This window comes from Poecilia formosa, unplaced genomic scaffold (assembly GCF_000485575.1).
Source record: "Poecilia formosa unplaced genomic scaffold, Poecilia_formosa-5.1.2 Scaffold338, whole genome shotgun sequence".
Lineage (NCBI taxonomy): Eukaryota > Metazoa > Chordata > Actinopteri > Cyprinodontiformes > Poeciliidae > Poecilia > Poecilia formosa.
The window spans coordinates 488,831-505,290 of NW_006800277.1; the positions used below are offsets into that span (position 1 = coordinate 488,831).

A 16,460-nucleotide genomic window follows, 5' to 3' on the forward strand; every position below is an offset into this window, starting at 1 on the left:
AAGGAGTTGAAGAAAAAATTAAGTTCCTCAGGAGAATGTCTAGATTCATACAATGATCTGTAAAAAGTTTCACATATATTGGCAATCATTTTTGGGTCATCAATAATTGTGCCACTAGAATTAAGTTTAGTAATACCATTTTTTATTTGTCTTTGTTTTTCAAGTTTGAAGAAGTAGCTAGAGTTTTGTTCCCCCTCTTCCATCCATTTGGCCCGTGAACGTATAAAAGCTCCTTTTGCTTTATTAATATAAATCTGATCGAGTTTAAGCTGAAGGGTTTGTAACTTGGCTCTCTGTTGTTCAGAAAGATTTTCAGGAAGAGTAGAGGATAATGAAATCAACTCAGAAACCAAGCAGTTTTCCTCCTTTAAGCTATTCTTTATTCTGCTTTCCCCAGCTTTACTTAATATTTTTCTTAACTCATATTTTATGAGCTCCCAGTAACGTCCATAATTGTTTTCAGATTGTGCTAATTTATGGAGCTCTGCAATTTTGTTTTTAACTTTAAAACAGACAAATTTGTCATTAAGAAGGGAGTTATTCATCTTCCAATATGCAGGGTTCCTTTTAGTAGTTCCATCAGGGGAAATTCAAACCTGTAACACAGTGCCTTTATGATCAGTAAGGGGGGCTTGAATAATCTCAGCTTTGCAATTTGAATATTGTAAGGAGTCAGAAATTAGCCAGAAATCAATTCTTGAGAGTTGCGAACCAGATTTGTTTTTCCATGTAAAGTTTACTGTGTTTGGATTAATTACCCTCCAAATATCTATNAACTTGAACGCAGGGAAGATAACGGGCGCTGTTCAAATTCACCATTTTTACTCGCATAATATTGCCTTAAAAATACAGAGGGCATTGACAATAGTTACTAATTTTGGTAAATTCAAGCTGGTGACGTCCTAGTCAGAGTTAGACGACAACACAACGGGACAACAACCGATGGAAATGAAATGTGTGTCACAAAAGGAGCCCAGGGGGACGAAGGCTGCTACGTGTTGCTAGCTGGTGGTAAGTTTGCTTATTAATTATCTTCATTTAATTATAAACAGTGCAGTAAAGATATATAACTTACGTTGGTTTCATAAATAATTATTTTATCAATTTTATTGTGACTTGTATGATTATTACCATAGAAATCATTCAGCTTCATGTTGTAACTGCATGGAGGCTCTGTTTGTTGCGACTTATACTTTAATTCATAAACTTAACCTGGTTTTAATTAAGAACGATAAGACAAAGAGACTTTGATATTGTGAGGTTGTTGTTCTAACTCATTCATCAATGTTTTTATCTTCAACATATGTTTGCATTGCAGTCTTAGCAAATGAAGATGAAAGAGGAAGCCAGAGAAATCAGGTGTTAGGAAAACTAAAGACTTTCCTGTCTCAGAAGAAGCTCTGGCTCCACCAGATCACCAACCAGCTCTGAAGATGAACCTTCACATTGTCTTCATGATGTAAGTTTGTTTTTGTTTTTTTCAATGAGGAGCTAGCTACATTTTCAACAACAAAAACTGGTGTGTTACCAACACCAAGTCCTTAATAAACATGATTTGATTTAAAGGTAACTGGACATAATTTTTCCCCTTGTTAATCTAACATTTCTCTTTCATAGATTTTATTTGTTGTTGGCTTTCAGGGTCCTGTGATGGACTGGTGACCTGTCCAGGGTGAACCCTGCCTCTCATCTGATAACTGCTAGAGATGGGCACCATCAGCCCCCCTCGCTACCCTGCAAGGATCAGTGTTCAGATCATGGATGGAAAACTTTTAAGGTAGTTTGTCTCCGTAAGTCCACACTTAAAACAGCTGCATAGTTAATGCCAACATCAACTGATTCGATGACATTGCTGACTATTTTTTTTCTACTTCTAACATAAACAGGCAAAGCAGTCACTCAGAAATGCTTTTCCACCCCAGGTATCCGGTCCCAATCATCATCAGTTCTGATGATGTCACATACACAGTGAGTACAAAACGTCTTAAAATTGTAAGCATTATTTTTTTATTTGCCATTTTTCTGTGTTCTTTAAAATACAAATGCTTTCTGTTTAATTGCTCTATTATTTTTTGTAGGTTTCTGTAGGTGCAGTGAAAGGAAATATTCTGTCGTTGATCCTCACTGTCATTTTTTATTGTCACACTTAAAATTTCATGTTCATTGTGTTTACTTTTGATGTGTAAACTGATAATTTATGTAAAGTTCATAAAATTGAGTAAAATTTGACAATTTTAAAATGTCTGTAATAAAACAACATAATTGAATTACCTTGAACATCTTGTATAATTAATCTTTCCATGTAATTGTAGCTTAAAACAATGTAAGTACTGTAGTGTAGTTATGCATGTAATGTACAAAGTATAAATAAAGACTTATGAGTAATTAAAATTGTACTTTATTAGCAATAGCAGTAAATCAAAAATAAAAATTAAGTGTAATTTAAATACATTACTAATATATTAGTAGTATATTTAAAATATATTAAAAGTATATTTTTAATATAATTCTATGATAGAATTAGAACACTCAACATGGAATATTTTGGGAACATTTTTCTTGAATACTACATAAAAAAAGCATACTTAAAGTATACTAAGTATAACTTTAAGTTGTTCCAAAAAAGTACGTTGAGTATACTAAATATACTAAAAGTTGTAATTTAATACTATTTAAATACTACTAAAGTATACTAAGCACAAAAAAGTTGTTCCAAAATAGAACAGTTTAAGTACATCAATCAAAGTACGTTAAAATTTAGTATACTAAAGCATACTTTTTTTTTTTACTTAGGTTAGCTCCAGTTCATACTCCAAACCACATGGTGGAGGTATTGCACACTTTCATTTGTTTTTTAAAAACACCATAAAGAGAAGAAAAACCTTGAATCCAGGAAAGCCCATAGACATAATATAAGAGTAGACCCCGCACTGGCTGCTACGGCGCAGGAAATACGGCGGCCATCTTGGAGCGGTATACCCTCCTTCTTTGCTCTATCAAAACAGCAGAAGATGCCTCAGCACTGAGGGATATTGTTGTTCGGATCTATGGATTATTGATGTGAGGGCTCCACAGACAACATTTCACAAGTAAGATGGACATATTATTGTGTATATATCGTGATTAGAATATTACTTTACTGTATTTATGTCCACCGGCGACATACCAGCAAATATTAGCTACAGTGCTTGGTCTAATACGGGTTCAGCCCCGCTATGAAGGCTAACTGAGATTCCGTAAATCTAAAAAATTGATTATTCTCCAACATTGACTTAGATTATCTGACACAAGAGCCTATATTAGAAATCAAACAATATAACACATATTATAAAACTTAAGTGTTATAACATCCACCGGCAAAGTTTACACAGGTGGTAAAGACTCTTATTTATATTCTTTCACTCTGTCAAAAGTAAGATACATCCTAAATCTTCCGTTTTTGTTTTGAAAGTTTCATAAAGACACGATGTGAGGAAGAAGAGGGAGATATCTATAAAGAGAGATGGATTCACTGCAGCACGGANGCTTTGCAATTTGAATATTGTAAGGAGTCAGAAATTAGCCAGAAATCAATTCTTGAGAGTTGCGAACCAGATTTGTTTTTCCATGTAAAGTTTACTGTGTTTGGATTAATTACCCTCCAAATATCTATAAAACTTCGCTCATTCATAAAGTCAACAATCTGAGAATTTAATCCTTTCCTGCTAGGCCATCGGTCAACCTCATTATTCACAGTAATGTTGAAGTCACCTCCTAAAATTATCTTAATATCATTAAACTTTTTAATAAGAGCATCAATACTTGAGTTTAAAGTTTCAAACAGCCTGACGTTTTCCTTGGGGTTGTTATAACCATAAATGTTACCAAGAAGAAAAAGAGAATTATTATAATTGATCACTATGAGAATATAGTGTCCAGCGGGGTCGGCTTTGGTGAAGATGATGCTGCCATTAAATTTGTGTTTCAAAGTTAATGTACCTGCTGCACAGTGAGTCATGAGCCATCCACAGCTCTTCTCCTCACTGAGCTTTCCAGAGCTTATAGTCACTATCATTGGAATGAGTCTCTTGAAGGAAACAAAAATCAGAACCACAATTTTTTGCAAACAGAAACAAAGCTTTTCTTTTAGAGATATCCCTCAGTCCTCGAGCATTAACTGAGAAGAGTTTTAAAATAGTGAAGAAAAACAAACAAGTGTCCGAGTTTTAGTAGAATTTAACTGAGAACATAGAACTTTCCCTCCGTATTAGGTTGAAAGGGGTCCAACAAAACAGTTATTCAATTTCCTTGCCGTCCACAAAAGCACGACCTCCTACAAAGTATGCAATCTTCTTATCCTTGCGGGCTTGTTGAATTATTGGCCACAGCCGGCTCCGTTTCTCGCGATCTTCCACAGAGACATCTTCTTTGAACAGGAGATTTCGTTGCTTCAAGTAGCCAGAATTCTTAGCCATTTTCCAGATCAAGTTGCGAAAATGCTGCATTGAGAATTGGATGATGATGTCTCAGGACTGTGGTTTGTTCGGAAGTTTTCTTCCAAGCCAATAGACAGAATCAATCACCTCCAGAGGCTTCTCTTTGTAGTTTGGGATTAAATTTTGACATACCTCCACCACCTTTAGCCTTACATCTTCCATCTCTTCTTCGGGCATGCCGCGGAGTCGCAGATTCCACCGCTTCTTCTCACGTGCTAGCTCCCGCACTTTGTTTTCCAATGCTTGAATTTTTTCCTCAGCTTTGCTAACACGGCTGACCGTGGTGTGCAGTGTGCTTTTAATATCTTGTATGTCAGCGGAGAGAAAATTAATAGTAGCCTTCAAATCATCAATGGATTTTCCAATAGATGCACCTTGCTCCTCAATAGATAGCTATCACATTCTCTGCTGTGGCTTGCTCCATTTTACCTTTTTTGGAAGACAGTGACTTCGTAGGAGTAAGCACTAGATGACCTTCAGTTTTGCGTTTTGTCGTAAAGGTCGAACACATTACCAAAAAAAAGCTGTTCCGACAGGAGAAGAATAAAGTTGGAGGGAAGTTCAGAACAGTGTCTACTACCGTCATAGTCCGAGTTAGACGACATCACAACAGGACACCAACCGAAGGAAATAAAATGTGGATCACAAAAGGAGCCCGAAGGGACGAAGGCTGCCAACGTGTTGCTAGCTAATGGTAAGTTTGCTTATTAATTATCTTTGTTTAATTATAAACAGTGCAGTAAAGATATAAACAAATTTACGTTGGTTTCAGAAATAATTATTTTAGCAATTTTATTGTGACTTTTATGATTATTACTATAATAATCATTCATGTTATAACTGCATGGAGGCTCTGTATGTTGCGACTTAATATACTTTTCTTCATAAACTTAACCTGGTTTTAATTAAGCTCCGTATGACAAAGATTTTGATAGTGTGAGGCTTTTGTTATAACTTGTTCATCAATGTTTTTATCTTCAACATATTTTTGCAGTCTAAGCAAATGAAGATGAAAGAGGAAGCCAGAGAGATAATGTATTAGAAAACCTAAAGACCTTCCTGTCTCAGAAGAAGTTGTGACTCTACCAGATCACCACACGAGCTCTGAGGATAAACCTCCACATCGCCTTCATGGTGTAAGTCTTTTTTTTTTTTTACTGACCAGGTAGCTACATTTTCAACAGCAAAAACTGGTGTGTTACCAATACTAAGTGTTTAATAAACATGATTTGATTTGAAAATAACTGGACAGAATTTCCCCCCCTTGTTAATCTTTCATTCATTATATTCACTGTAATTGTTTCAGGGCCCTGTGATGGACTGGTCCAGAGTGAACCCACGCCTCTCATCTGATGACTACTTGAGATGGGCACCACCAGCCCCCCTCGCTACCCTGCAAGGACCAGCATGTTCAGATCATGGATGGAAAGTTTTTAAGACAGTTTGTCTCCCTTAAGTTCACACTTAAAACAGCTTCATAGTTGATGCCAACATCAACTGATTCTATGACATTGCTACTTAAATACACCAAGCACAAAATTAGTATGTCAAAAAAGTCACACTTTAAGTATAATAATTCTAAATATACTTGAAAAATACTCATGATTAGTCCTACTAAAAGTATGCTTAAGTATGTTAAAATTTAACATACTTAGTACACAAATTTTTCACCAGGGCCCACATGCACATAAATACAAATGCTAGCAAAAAGCAATTTCATCTCTAAATCTGCTAAAATTGATTCCTAGTGTATTTTGTTAACCTCATTTCCACAAAGCTGTGTGCTTATCTCCACTGAGAAAGGACTGATCACACAATGATGAACTCAGTTTAAAAAAATCCCAGTTTTCCTACTGGGAGAGATTCTATAGTGTAACTTGGTACAGTCACGTTTATTCTACACAAAGCCTCTCTTTGTTTACAGACAGATTAGAGACATGACCAGGATAAATCAGGATTACATCCAGGAAAACCAGAACCAGAACCTCTGCACATTGAACTAAAATGATGGAAGACAAGTATTGACAACCTCTAACCTCCATCTTTTAGTCTATGTTAGCAGTTCGTCCAGAGCTACGTAGAATGTAGGGCTATAACAGTAAGGTCTCACCTGAAAAGGCACATCAGCAGTGCAGGTTCCAACCTGATTCACATTTGGCAAAGACCCTCCGTAGTACTGGCCACGGCTCGATCCCATCTGCAAATACTTTGTGTCTTGCAGCTGGAGCTGCAAACAGAACATCAGGTCAGTAAGAAAGTCATCATACACACCCATCGCATTCATGTGATTTTGTATGAAATACCCCAGAGTAAAGACTTTATTCCTAAAACAGTCAGTACTGGTTAGAAACAACTTATTTTTTAAATAAAAACTTATTGTTGAGAAGAAAATAATGAACCCCTTGGACTTATAGTGCTTTTGTATTAATCTCTTCATACTATAGGGATATCTTTCATTGCAATTGCAGCTGCAGCAAACAGCTCAGACTCAGAAATAGTCTCTGACAGAGAAAACATTTCCAGTCTCTGAAAACTCCTTTTCCAGCTGCAGGTTTTTTGGGCAATGCCTTGTTTAAAAAAGGGCATTATAAATAAAACTGATTATTACTATTAAATAAAAACTGGTAAAGTATTTCTGCTTGGGGATCACAGCAAAGAAAGACCCCAGATAATGAGTAGTCTATGCAGCTACTTTCAAAAATGAATGATTATTTTCATCTCAACAACTACAGGCTTTATTTTACCTCTTTACCCTCTCAAACTTTTTATACTGCATTAAACAACTGGTGTCACAAAATATAAAAAAATAGTCTAGACTTTTATAAGCATCTGAACCAAGGGTTGAACATGTACAGTACTCTGTGGTCAGGATTAGACCCGTGATGGGAGAGATGATCACAGTTGCCATCTTAAAATGAAAGTAGATGTGAACGAAACTTTGCTAGAGATGTCTTTTTACTGTTTCATGAAATATACATTTATTCCAATGTTTTCCTGACTGCATACTAACATTTTGACTACAGCAGCTGATCTGACCTGTGTCCCTCTCTTCATCCTCTCCTCATCCTTCTTTGAAGACAAGTCCCCCTGAATTGCAACAGCAAATATCAGGGTTATTTTCGCGCATTTTGCTGCGTCCACTTGCAGACCTTTTAACCATTTTTCTTGCAGCTTTTCTACATCTCCTCTGTTTTTTCTGTTTTTGTGGTGCCACACACTTTTCTCCAAGTCCGGTCAGTTCTAATAACTTTGGTCAAAGGAGACAGGAGGGATGGGCAGAAGTGCTGAGAGATTTAATCGGATTGGACCAACGTCCTTCAAGAAAATCCACCAATGGTCCATCGCTGTCCACAAAACCTACTTACAATAATTGTTTTTTTTATTAAATTATGACAGCCCCACGCTAGCCCATAAATGTGTGTCAGCCCACCGGGCATTGTCTGGTACATCAGTTGGTTAGCCCAACCCTGTCTGTTGTCAATAATTACATGCTCCAATGGAGACCAAGAGGCTAGGAAACTTTAAAAGGGCAGTGTTGTGTAAAATTGACTTTTGGGGGCTTTACATCGGGTTATAATGTTATTCCCTCATCAAAAATATACCTGATTATTTAATGCTTGATAAATCCTTTAACCTCCATGGCAACCATTAAGCTGTGCAAACCGCCTGGGTGGACTGGCTGACACCTTCAAGGTGCACATCCTCCTCAGAGCTCCAGAGCTTCAGAGCTTTCTCCTCACAGAGCAGCCCTGCCCCAGGACTCTAACACTCAACTCTTTCAGACTAGCCAGCAGGAATTAGCAAACAACTGGTGGGACTGAGCATTTGCTGAGCTCATTAAAATATCATAACGTTAACAGAGGAGCCATGTTTTGATGACTTCCTGAAGTCAGAGTTTCAGAAAGAGCAGGAGTTTTTAACAAGACAGAGGCCCAATTTCAAGGTGTTAAATCATGAAGTCAAAATTCTCTTAAGACGAGGTCCAAATGGGCATCCCGACGCGCAGTCTTTCTCTTCTCTGTGCGTCAGCGCTCGCTATAAAGCCATATAGCGATAGCTAGCAAAACTACTACTAACCCTGCACACACCACGAACTCTAACTAACACACTTATAGTCTAAAAAACCCATCGAAACACTCTTAGTAAAATCCACAGCATCACTGTGCCCTAGTCTCTTGCCGTATCCAAATCCCCCCCCTCGTCACTTTCCGCGAGTCTCCATTCTACCTAGCAACAGACCGTCAACACATTTTTATTGGTTGTTTCGAAATGTGGTACATTTAGACCCCACAAAATAAGGCGGAAATGATCGATCTTATTTCTGGCTTTATTTTGAAGTAAATAACCACAAAACCAATATAAAAACACCACTTTTATAAAGTTTGAAGTCCGTGCTGTCCAACAGAGTCGAAATGAAAACTCGGTATGCGTCCATGTTATTACGAAGCCTTGTTAATGCGTCACATGCTTGTACGCCACACGGCGGGCAGCGACTCCACAGGGTTTTTAAGTCATGTTTGACATATATAGCATTTTTATGAGAACCGAAGTTAACATAGTTACTATATTGTGCTATGACATGGCTGGTAATTACATAATATTGTCCCTTTAAGGCCCTGTTTCTATAGAGATGATTTTCAGTGAAACGCTAACCTTTTTGTTGTGATCCAGCCACTCATTTCTACATCTGCAACAATCAGAGTCTCTGAAACTGTCACTGTTTGAAACCAGGTGCCAGAGTGACACTATTTGTGAACACCCCCCACAGAGGTGTGAAAGTGTGCATGCTGCACAGGACTCACGGCTGCAGGACAGTGGCGCAAAAAGTGGGTACGCACTATGTGCGACGCCTAGGGGCAGCACGCTAGATTAGAGAAAATGCCAACTTAAAAGAATTATTCCATTATAGGAATAATTCTTTTAAGTTAGCATTTTCTCTATTTGACTGTTGTTTATGCATTATGACCCTTGCAGGGGGGCCTGTAATGTGTCTGCATACACCTCAGAAAGTACTTAACTGCGTCCCTATACACATGCACAGGCAGAAAACGAAAAAAACAAAGGGGGATAGCATTCTACTGTGTGTGCTACTTAACCTGTTCAGTTCAACACAACTCCTAGTAAGGAACATATGTGTTACATGTGCATTTTGTTCATGGGGAGACAGAGACAGGTTACTGTTTTCTAAATCAGATGAAAGTTAGGGAGGTGGAAGCTGCAGGTCAAAAGTGCATGTGCGTTGTGGTGACATGCTAAAATCACAGTGCCATGTAGTGGTCTGGCATGACAACTTCGGCGGATTCAAGGTGTTAAGGCAGTGCCGTCTGAACGTGAAACTTTTCCCCAATCCACATCTGAAAAGACCAGCAGCTTCCAGATGGCAGTCTCATGTAAACATAGTCTAAAACAATAACATGACAGGGAAAGTCAAAGTGAGAAACCCTCAATAGGAGCCCACAGGTCTATATGGCACAGACCAAAGGGAACATTTGTTTGAGCTGAATTAAATAGACCAAAATGTTTTCCCTACTTTAACATTTGCAGCTGTCCATTTTGTTTTCTGTTACATGGAAAACATGTCTTCCATTTGAAAGAAGGAAATCAGTCCTCATCTAAATTATTTCCTTTTATGGATAAAAACTATGATGAAGAGTGATGTACAAATGCTTAGTTTATTTACACACGAAGATAAAGCTTGACAAATTGAACGCTATGCTAACAGTGTGTCATATATCAACTGAGCAACAATCACATTTTTATCCATACTCTGTAAGAAGATCTGCTGAAAGTGGGCCCCCAAATTAATTTCTGCTTAGGGCCACACAACCTTGGACTACCCCTGCCCCTAATTGCTAAACGTATCAAATCAAATTTCTGTTAACACGCCATCCTATCTCCAGCAATGAAATAGAAAAATATCCACCTGTTAACAGAGGTGGTAATGAGCAGTGTCTCCTCTGGTCTTTAACCTGACCTGGCTGCAGTCTCATGACATTTCCACTTTAACAGCAATCAGGACCTAGCTTCCACTCAGCAGCTGCAGCCCAGCTTTTCTCTGTTGGATTTGTGATGTGTGGCTTAAATTTCACGTAATCTCACGGCTTTTATATTTGACATACATGCCACTCATGTATCAGTGTACACGGGCCTGAGACTAGTTCCCTAACCCGCGTTCATGCACATGCATACTCCGTGTCACTAGCACCCATGCAGGCGACGGAAATAAATGCAAATCACTGACTTCAGCAAACATGTGCATGTAGGTTCTGTTCGTGTGTATCAGAGCTTCAGAAAGCACGACACGAAGAGAGGGAGGACACGGCAACGCCTGGGCGCGCGCTGTCAAACAGGCATGCACGCCCCTCGGCTTTGAACTCCTGCAAAGCTAAATATTACAATAACTGTTTTCAGATTAGAAACTGTACATTCCATATTATCCCTGCAGGAAGGATATCTGCTTCCTGCTCTGTCTGCAGTGAGCTGAGGGAGAGCAGGGCTCCAGCTGGCAGCGAATGTCGTTTGTTATTGTTTACCATTGCTGGCCAGGCTGCGTGCTGCCTGCCGCCGCGCTCTGCAACCCACATCTGACAGCTCGCTACAAACAAACAAACCGCACAGAGGAAGGAGAAAAGCCAGAAAGCGGTGTCCTCACCCTGGCTGCCCGCGTTATGCTCAGGTCCTTCATCACTTCTTCAAATGCCGCTGTCTCCTCTGCCTGCTTCTGATTATGTAAAGCGATTTTCTCGCTGAATTTCCGCGGATTGTTCGAAGTCGCCATGTTTCGCTCTTCTGCTCCGTTTTCCCTACAGTGGTCAAGTTACACGGAGTGCTGACGTCGAGCTTCCGGTCAGGGATTTTAAGCGAACCAAAAAATAATTAATACAGTCTTATTTTATTGTACTTTTTTCCATCATTTCTCCAATACCATCGGAGTCATTTAATATATTGAGAACGTACGTAGTGCCATACCGTGCAATTACCGTGTGGCATATATTGTAAAATAATTTACTATAAAATTACATTACGCAAGTATACTGTAATACATTAAATAGTATACTTGAACCCATTGATTAATGATACAGAATAACCTTATTCAGTTCGATTAAACTATACTAAACTACACAGTTCTAAACTACCATGTATTTCCAGATAATAACATGTGCTGTACATAATGCAACGGCATGATTTGATGAGGTACACAATTACACTAAATGACAATACCATTGCAGTATGTAATATTATTTAGTAGAATATTGTAAAGTAAAATAAATTAGACTACAACACAATACATGTTGGCGTAGCTGCTGAGTAAAAAAGCTTCCGTGTCTAATTATATGAGAAGAGATCAAATTTAGTGCATATAACATAGTAACATACTGTAGTATATTGTAGTGTAGCATAATATAGTATAAAGCATAACAGACATTATAGCATTTACACACCATACCATAGTATAGTATGTAATAGCTTAGCGCAGCATATTATATTATAGTATACTATGTCATAATATATTATGCTGTAGTATAGTATAGCACATTATAGAACAGTGTATGGCACAGCACAGCACTGCATAGTATAGCAGAGTATAATATAGCATAACATAGCATAGCACAGCCCAGCACAGTTGCATAGCCCGACATAGAACAGTTTAGTATAGCACAGCATAACATAACACAGCACAGTACAGTATAGTGTGGCGTAGTATGGTGGTGCAGTGTAGTATTGGTATAATGTGGTATAGTATGGCACAGTATACAGTATAGCGCAGTATAGTATAGTCTAGCATGGCATAATATGGCATAGTATAGTATGGTGCAATGCAGTACAGCATAATATAGTGCAGTATTGTGTGGCATGGCAAAGTGTGGTGTGGAATAGTATAGTATACCATTGTTTGGTATGGCATAGTATAGTATAGTATACACATGCTGCGCTGTACTATAGTGCGGTATAGTATAATATAGTATGGTATAGCATGGTACAGTTTAGCATAGCATGGTGCAGCATAGCACAATATAGTATGCTCTAAGCATAGTATGGCACAGCTTAGTACAGTATAGTCCAGCCTAGTATAGTTTGGCATAGTATAGCATGGTATAGCTCAGTATAGCTTGGTATAGTACAGTATAGCGTAGTATGGCATGGCATAATGTAGTATGGTGCAGCGCAGTATAGCATGGTATAGCGTTGTGTTGTATGGTGTTTTGTGGCACGGCATAGCATGGTATAGTATAGCACAGTCCAATGTAGTACAGCATAGTATAGTATTGTGTGGCATAGTATAGCACAGTATGGTATAGCGTGATAAAGTGTAGCAAAATATAATATATAGTTGTATGCTGTGCTATAGTACAGCGCAGTACAACTGCAGTTGTAGCACAGTGTAGTATAGTTTAGCATGATATAGCACAGCATAACACAACATAGCATAGGACAACATAGTATAGCATAGTGTGGTGTAGCATAGTATGGCAGAGCCAGGGGCACAGTGAAGGGGTGAAAAGTGATGACAATTCTAGGGACCCTGACCTGCAGGGGGCCCTCCACAATTTAATTATTTAGATTTTGTTCATAGATATAAAATAAAAAAATCGGAGTCCTGTCAAATACAAAATTAATCATATTGTATTTTCAAAGATTGTTTTTAGCAGTAAAAGTTTAACATTACCCTCAGGGGCGCCGCCAGAAATCTTGGGCACCCTGACAAAAAATTTTATTGGGCCCCCTGCACAGCTGCTGTTACAATTTTTTGAGTCTATTTGACCTATAAAAAGCATCACAATTTTAAAGGCTTGCATCTGCCTTGCTTTCTTTGGTTCAATACTGATAATTAGCACAATATTTACTGCTCATTAATTTAACATCCAACAGTCCACATCCAGTTTGCAAGTAGGTTGCTTAATTTTTTTTCTATTAGTTTTAGATTACTGAAATGTCTCTCACCATGAGCAACAGTCAAAAGCAACGTGCAACTACACGTAAAGCAATCCAGACTTCTCAAAAATGCTATGTAGTTGCATTTTATTCCAGGTGCAGTACATAGCTTTAATAAAAAATATGTTTTCTCCATATTTGTTAAAGTTGTCACGATGTCATAGCAGTTTGCTATGAGACAGATAATCTGTGAAAACAATCCGTCTCCTCCACCTCCTTCCTGAATTACTATTACTGGTTAAAGTAATGCACCGTTCTGACCAAAACAACCAATCAGAACTAGTAGGACGCTCTTAGCACTGTCAATCAACCTCATTCACTCACTACTAAATGTGCTAATTGGGGAGAAACAACTTATCATTTACAAGAAGTTGTTTATCTGCCGTCATTGGTAGCTATGCTAACTAAACTGAGCATTCATAGTTTGAATCTGCACAGCTCTGTGTTATGCTAACTACAGCATGGTACAAATTGAGGAGGAGGAAGGATGAGCAGCACCACATAAGATGGTGATTGGCAGCACTAAAACTCTCCTGCCTCTAACTGGTTGTTTCTAGCACTGGGAGAAAGCAGAGTAAATAGATTTTTCACCGATTACCTCTCAAACCATACTGTCACAACATAATGACAGTTTTAAAAAAATATGTGAAAAAAATGTACATAAAATTACATACTGCAGCTTTAATTTCACTCAGGAGAGAACAGGTCAGGAGGGGCGTGGGTTTAGAGCTTCTGCTCACTCACTCATCTGTTAAGTGGTAAAGGGCACAGGGAACAAGTTAAATATATGAATATGTTGGTCATTTTTTCCTTAATTCATTAAATGCTAGTGAAAAGGAGGCAAACAGTAGTCTGTAGCTAAGCTAATTATGCTAAATGGTTGATAATGTCTCACAGTCTACCCACCTCTCTTGGAGAAAAACTGGGTTATAAATTAACACTCTTGACTTTTTCTCTCTCTCCCTCTCTCTATTTTGTTTTTGAAAGCCTGATTTTATAACTTTTCTTAGCAGCATAGTAACTGCCACAGCTGTATTCAGCTGCAGCTTCTACTGACTGTAGCTGCGTACGTCACTGTTAAACGCTTCAAGCAGGAACAAACCATTTAATAGGGAGTAGTTCAGGGCAAAAACGGATGTGTGTTTTTTGGTCTGGGAGGGGCAACATAAAAGTTTTACTGCTAAAAACAATCTTTGAAAATACAATACTATATAATTAATTTTGTATTTGACAGGACCCCGAATTTTTTATTTTATGTCTATGAACAAAATATAAATAACTAAATTGTGGAGGGCCCCCTGCTGGTCAGGGCCCCTAGAATCGTCATCACTTTTCACTCCTTTACTGTGCCCCTGAGTATGGTACAGTATAGCATAGCATAGCACAGTATTGTATGGCATGGCACAGCATAGCACAGCATAGAACTACATAGTATAGTGTGGTATAGCACAGCACAGCATAGCACAGAATAGCCCAGCATAGTATAACATAGCACGGTATGGCACAGTATAGTGCAGCATAGCATGGTATTGTATAGTATAGCACAGTGTAGTATGGCACAATATAGTATCACACAGCATAGCACAGCATAGTATTTCTACTGTATAGTGTGGCACAGTATAGTATGGTGTAGTATATTATGGTATAGCATAGCATGGTGTGCTGTAGTATTGTACAGCGTAGTGTAGTATAGCGTAGCATAGTATAGCGGTGATTCTTGACTCTGTAAAGATTTCATGGATCTGATGAGCTACAATATGGCCTCCTTCAGAATAACATTATATAAATTGAGGTAGTTTGGCATTTTGTCAACTCTGTCAGAGTTTTTAACTGACAGTGTGACTCTTTCAGTGATAGTGTTGACAAATCTCACTTAAATGTGCAGTTAATTCATTTTAATGTATTTTGCATAAATGGTTTTACTTCACATGTATCAAGTATTTCATTTTACTCACTAGTTTGTCACCACCTTCAGTTCTGTGTCAACTCTGTCATGCACTGTCAACTCCGTCAGATGGACTTTATGCTGTGTTTTGTTTTAAATAATATTTTTTTTCTTTTTTGAGAAGCATTTGTCTGTAAAACTGAGTAAAAATATCACTAATAGGGTCATTAAAAACTAATATTATATTTAGATGGTGTTGACAAAGTTCTGGGTTAGGTTCATTAAAAATGTAATTTTCAAAATAAATGTTGCAACTGGGAGCCTGCACTTAGCATCTTTATTTTTCCAAAACATTATTTGTCATATTTGAATACATAAGCTTGAGGAATAATTACATTTTTGGGGGGAGATAATTGAAACCCATTTTGTCCCTCTTCTTAAAAATCACTGATAGTGTAGTATAGTGTAGGATAGCACAGTATGGTGTAGCACACCATAGCATAGTATAGCATAGCAAAGTATAGCATACCATAGCACCATGCAGGATAGCATAGTATAGCATAGTGTAGTATTGCATAGTGTGACATAGCGCAGTACAGCGTAGCATGGTATAGTATAGTGCGGTATACCACAGTACGACTTAGTATAGCACAGCATAGTATAGCGTGGCACAGCATAGTATGGTATAGCACAGCATAGTATTGCACAGCACAGTATAGTATAGCATTGTGCAGCGTAGTGCAGCACAGTATAGCATACTATAGTATAGCATAGTATAGTACATCATAGCATAGTATAGCATAGTGCAGTGTGGTACAGTGTAGCATAGCATGGTATAGTGCAGCATAGCACAGCATAATACAGCATAGTATAATATAGCATAGTACAGTATTGCATAGTATATAACATGATATAGTATAGTACACCATAGCATAGCGCAGCACGGCATAACATGTATGGCACAGCATAGTATAGTGTAGCACAGTATAGTACAAAGTATAATACGGTATAGTACGGTGTAGTGTGGTATAGCATGGTGTAGCATAGCACAGTATAGCGTAGCATAGCATAGCCCGGTATGACATAGTGTAGTATAGCGTAGTATAGTATAGTATACACCAGGGGGCCTGGTGTAGTATAGTATTCTGTTGTATGGTATGGTGTGG

The 16,460-nt window shown here is 38.1% G+C and overlaps 1 protein-coding gene and 1 long non-coding RNA gene across 5 annotated transcripts in view; one reads left to right on the forward strand and one right to left on the reverse strand.

Annotated features, from left to right (window-relative positions):
• The window catches only part of crtc1a (CREB regulated transcription coactivator 1a), a 59,574-nt gene extending 48,158 nt beyond the window's left edge, over positions 1-11,416 (reverse strand). Inside the window, exons 1-2 of one of the 4 annotated variants that reach the window (XM_016661647.1) lie at positions 11,128-11,416; positions 6,586-6,702 (exon numbers count right to left, since the gene is read on the reverse strand). In XM_016661647.1, the coding sequence (XP_016517133.1) occupies positions 6,586-6,702; positions 11,128-11,253 (243 nt within the window). In that variant the 5' untranslated portion in view covers positions 11,254-11,416. Of the gene's footprint in view, positions 1-6,585; positions 6,928-11,127 lie in introns of those variants that run through there. The other 3 variants (XM_016661646.1, XM_007573805.2, XM_007573803.2) reach the window with 3 other exon arrangements.
• Positions 857-1,782, forward strand: LOC107833167 (uncharacterized). Its single transcript, XR_001658881.1, has 3 exons — positions 857-1,011; positions 1,319-1,459; positions 1,642-1,782. It is a non-coding gene; the product is annotated as an uncharacterized LOC107833167 (long non-coding RNA).
• Positions 11,417-16,460: the final 5,044 nt, after the last annotated feature.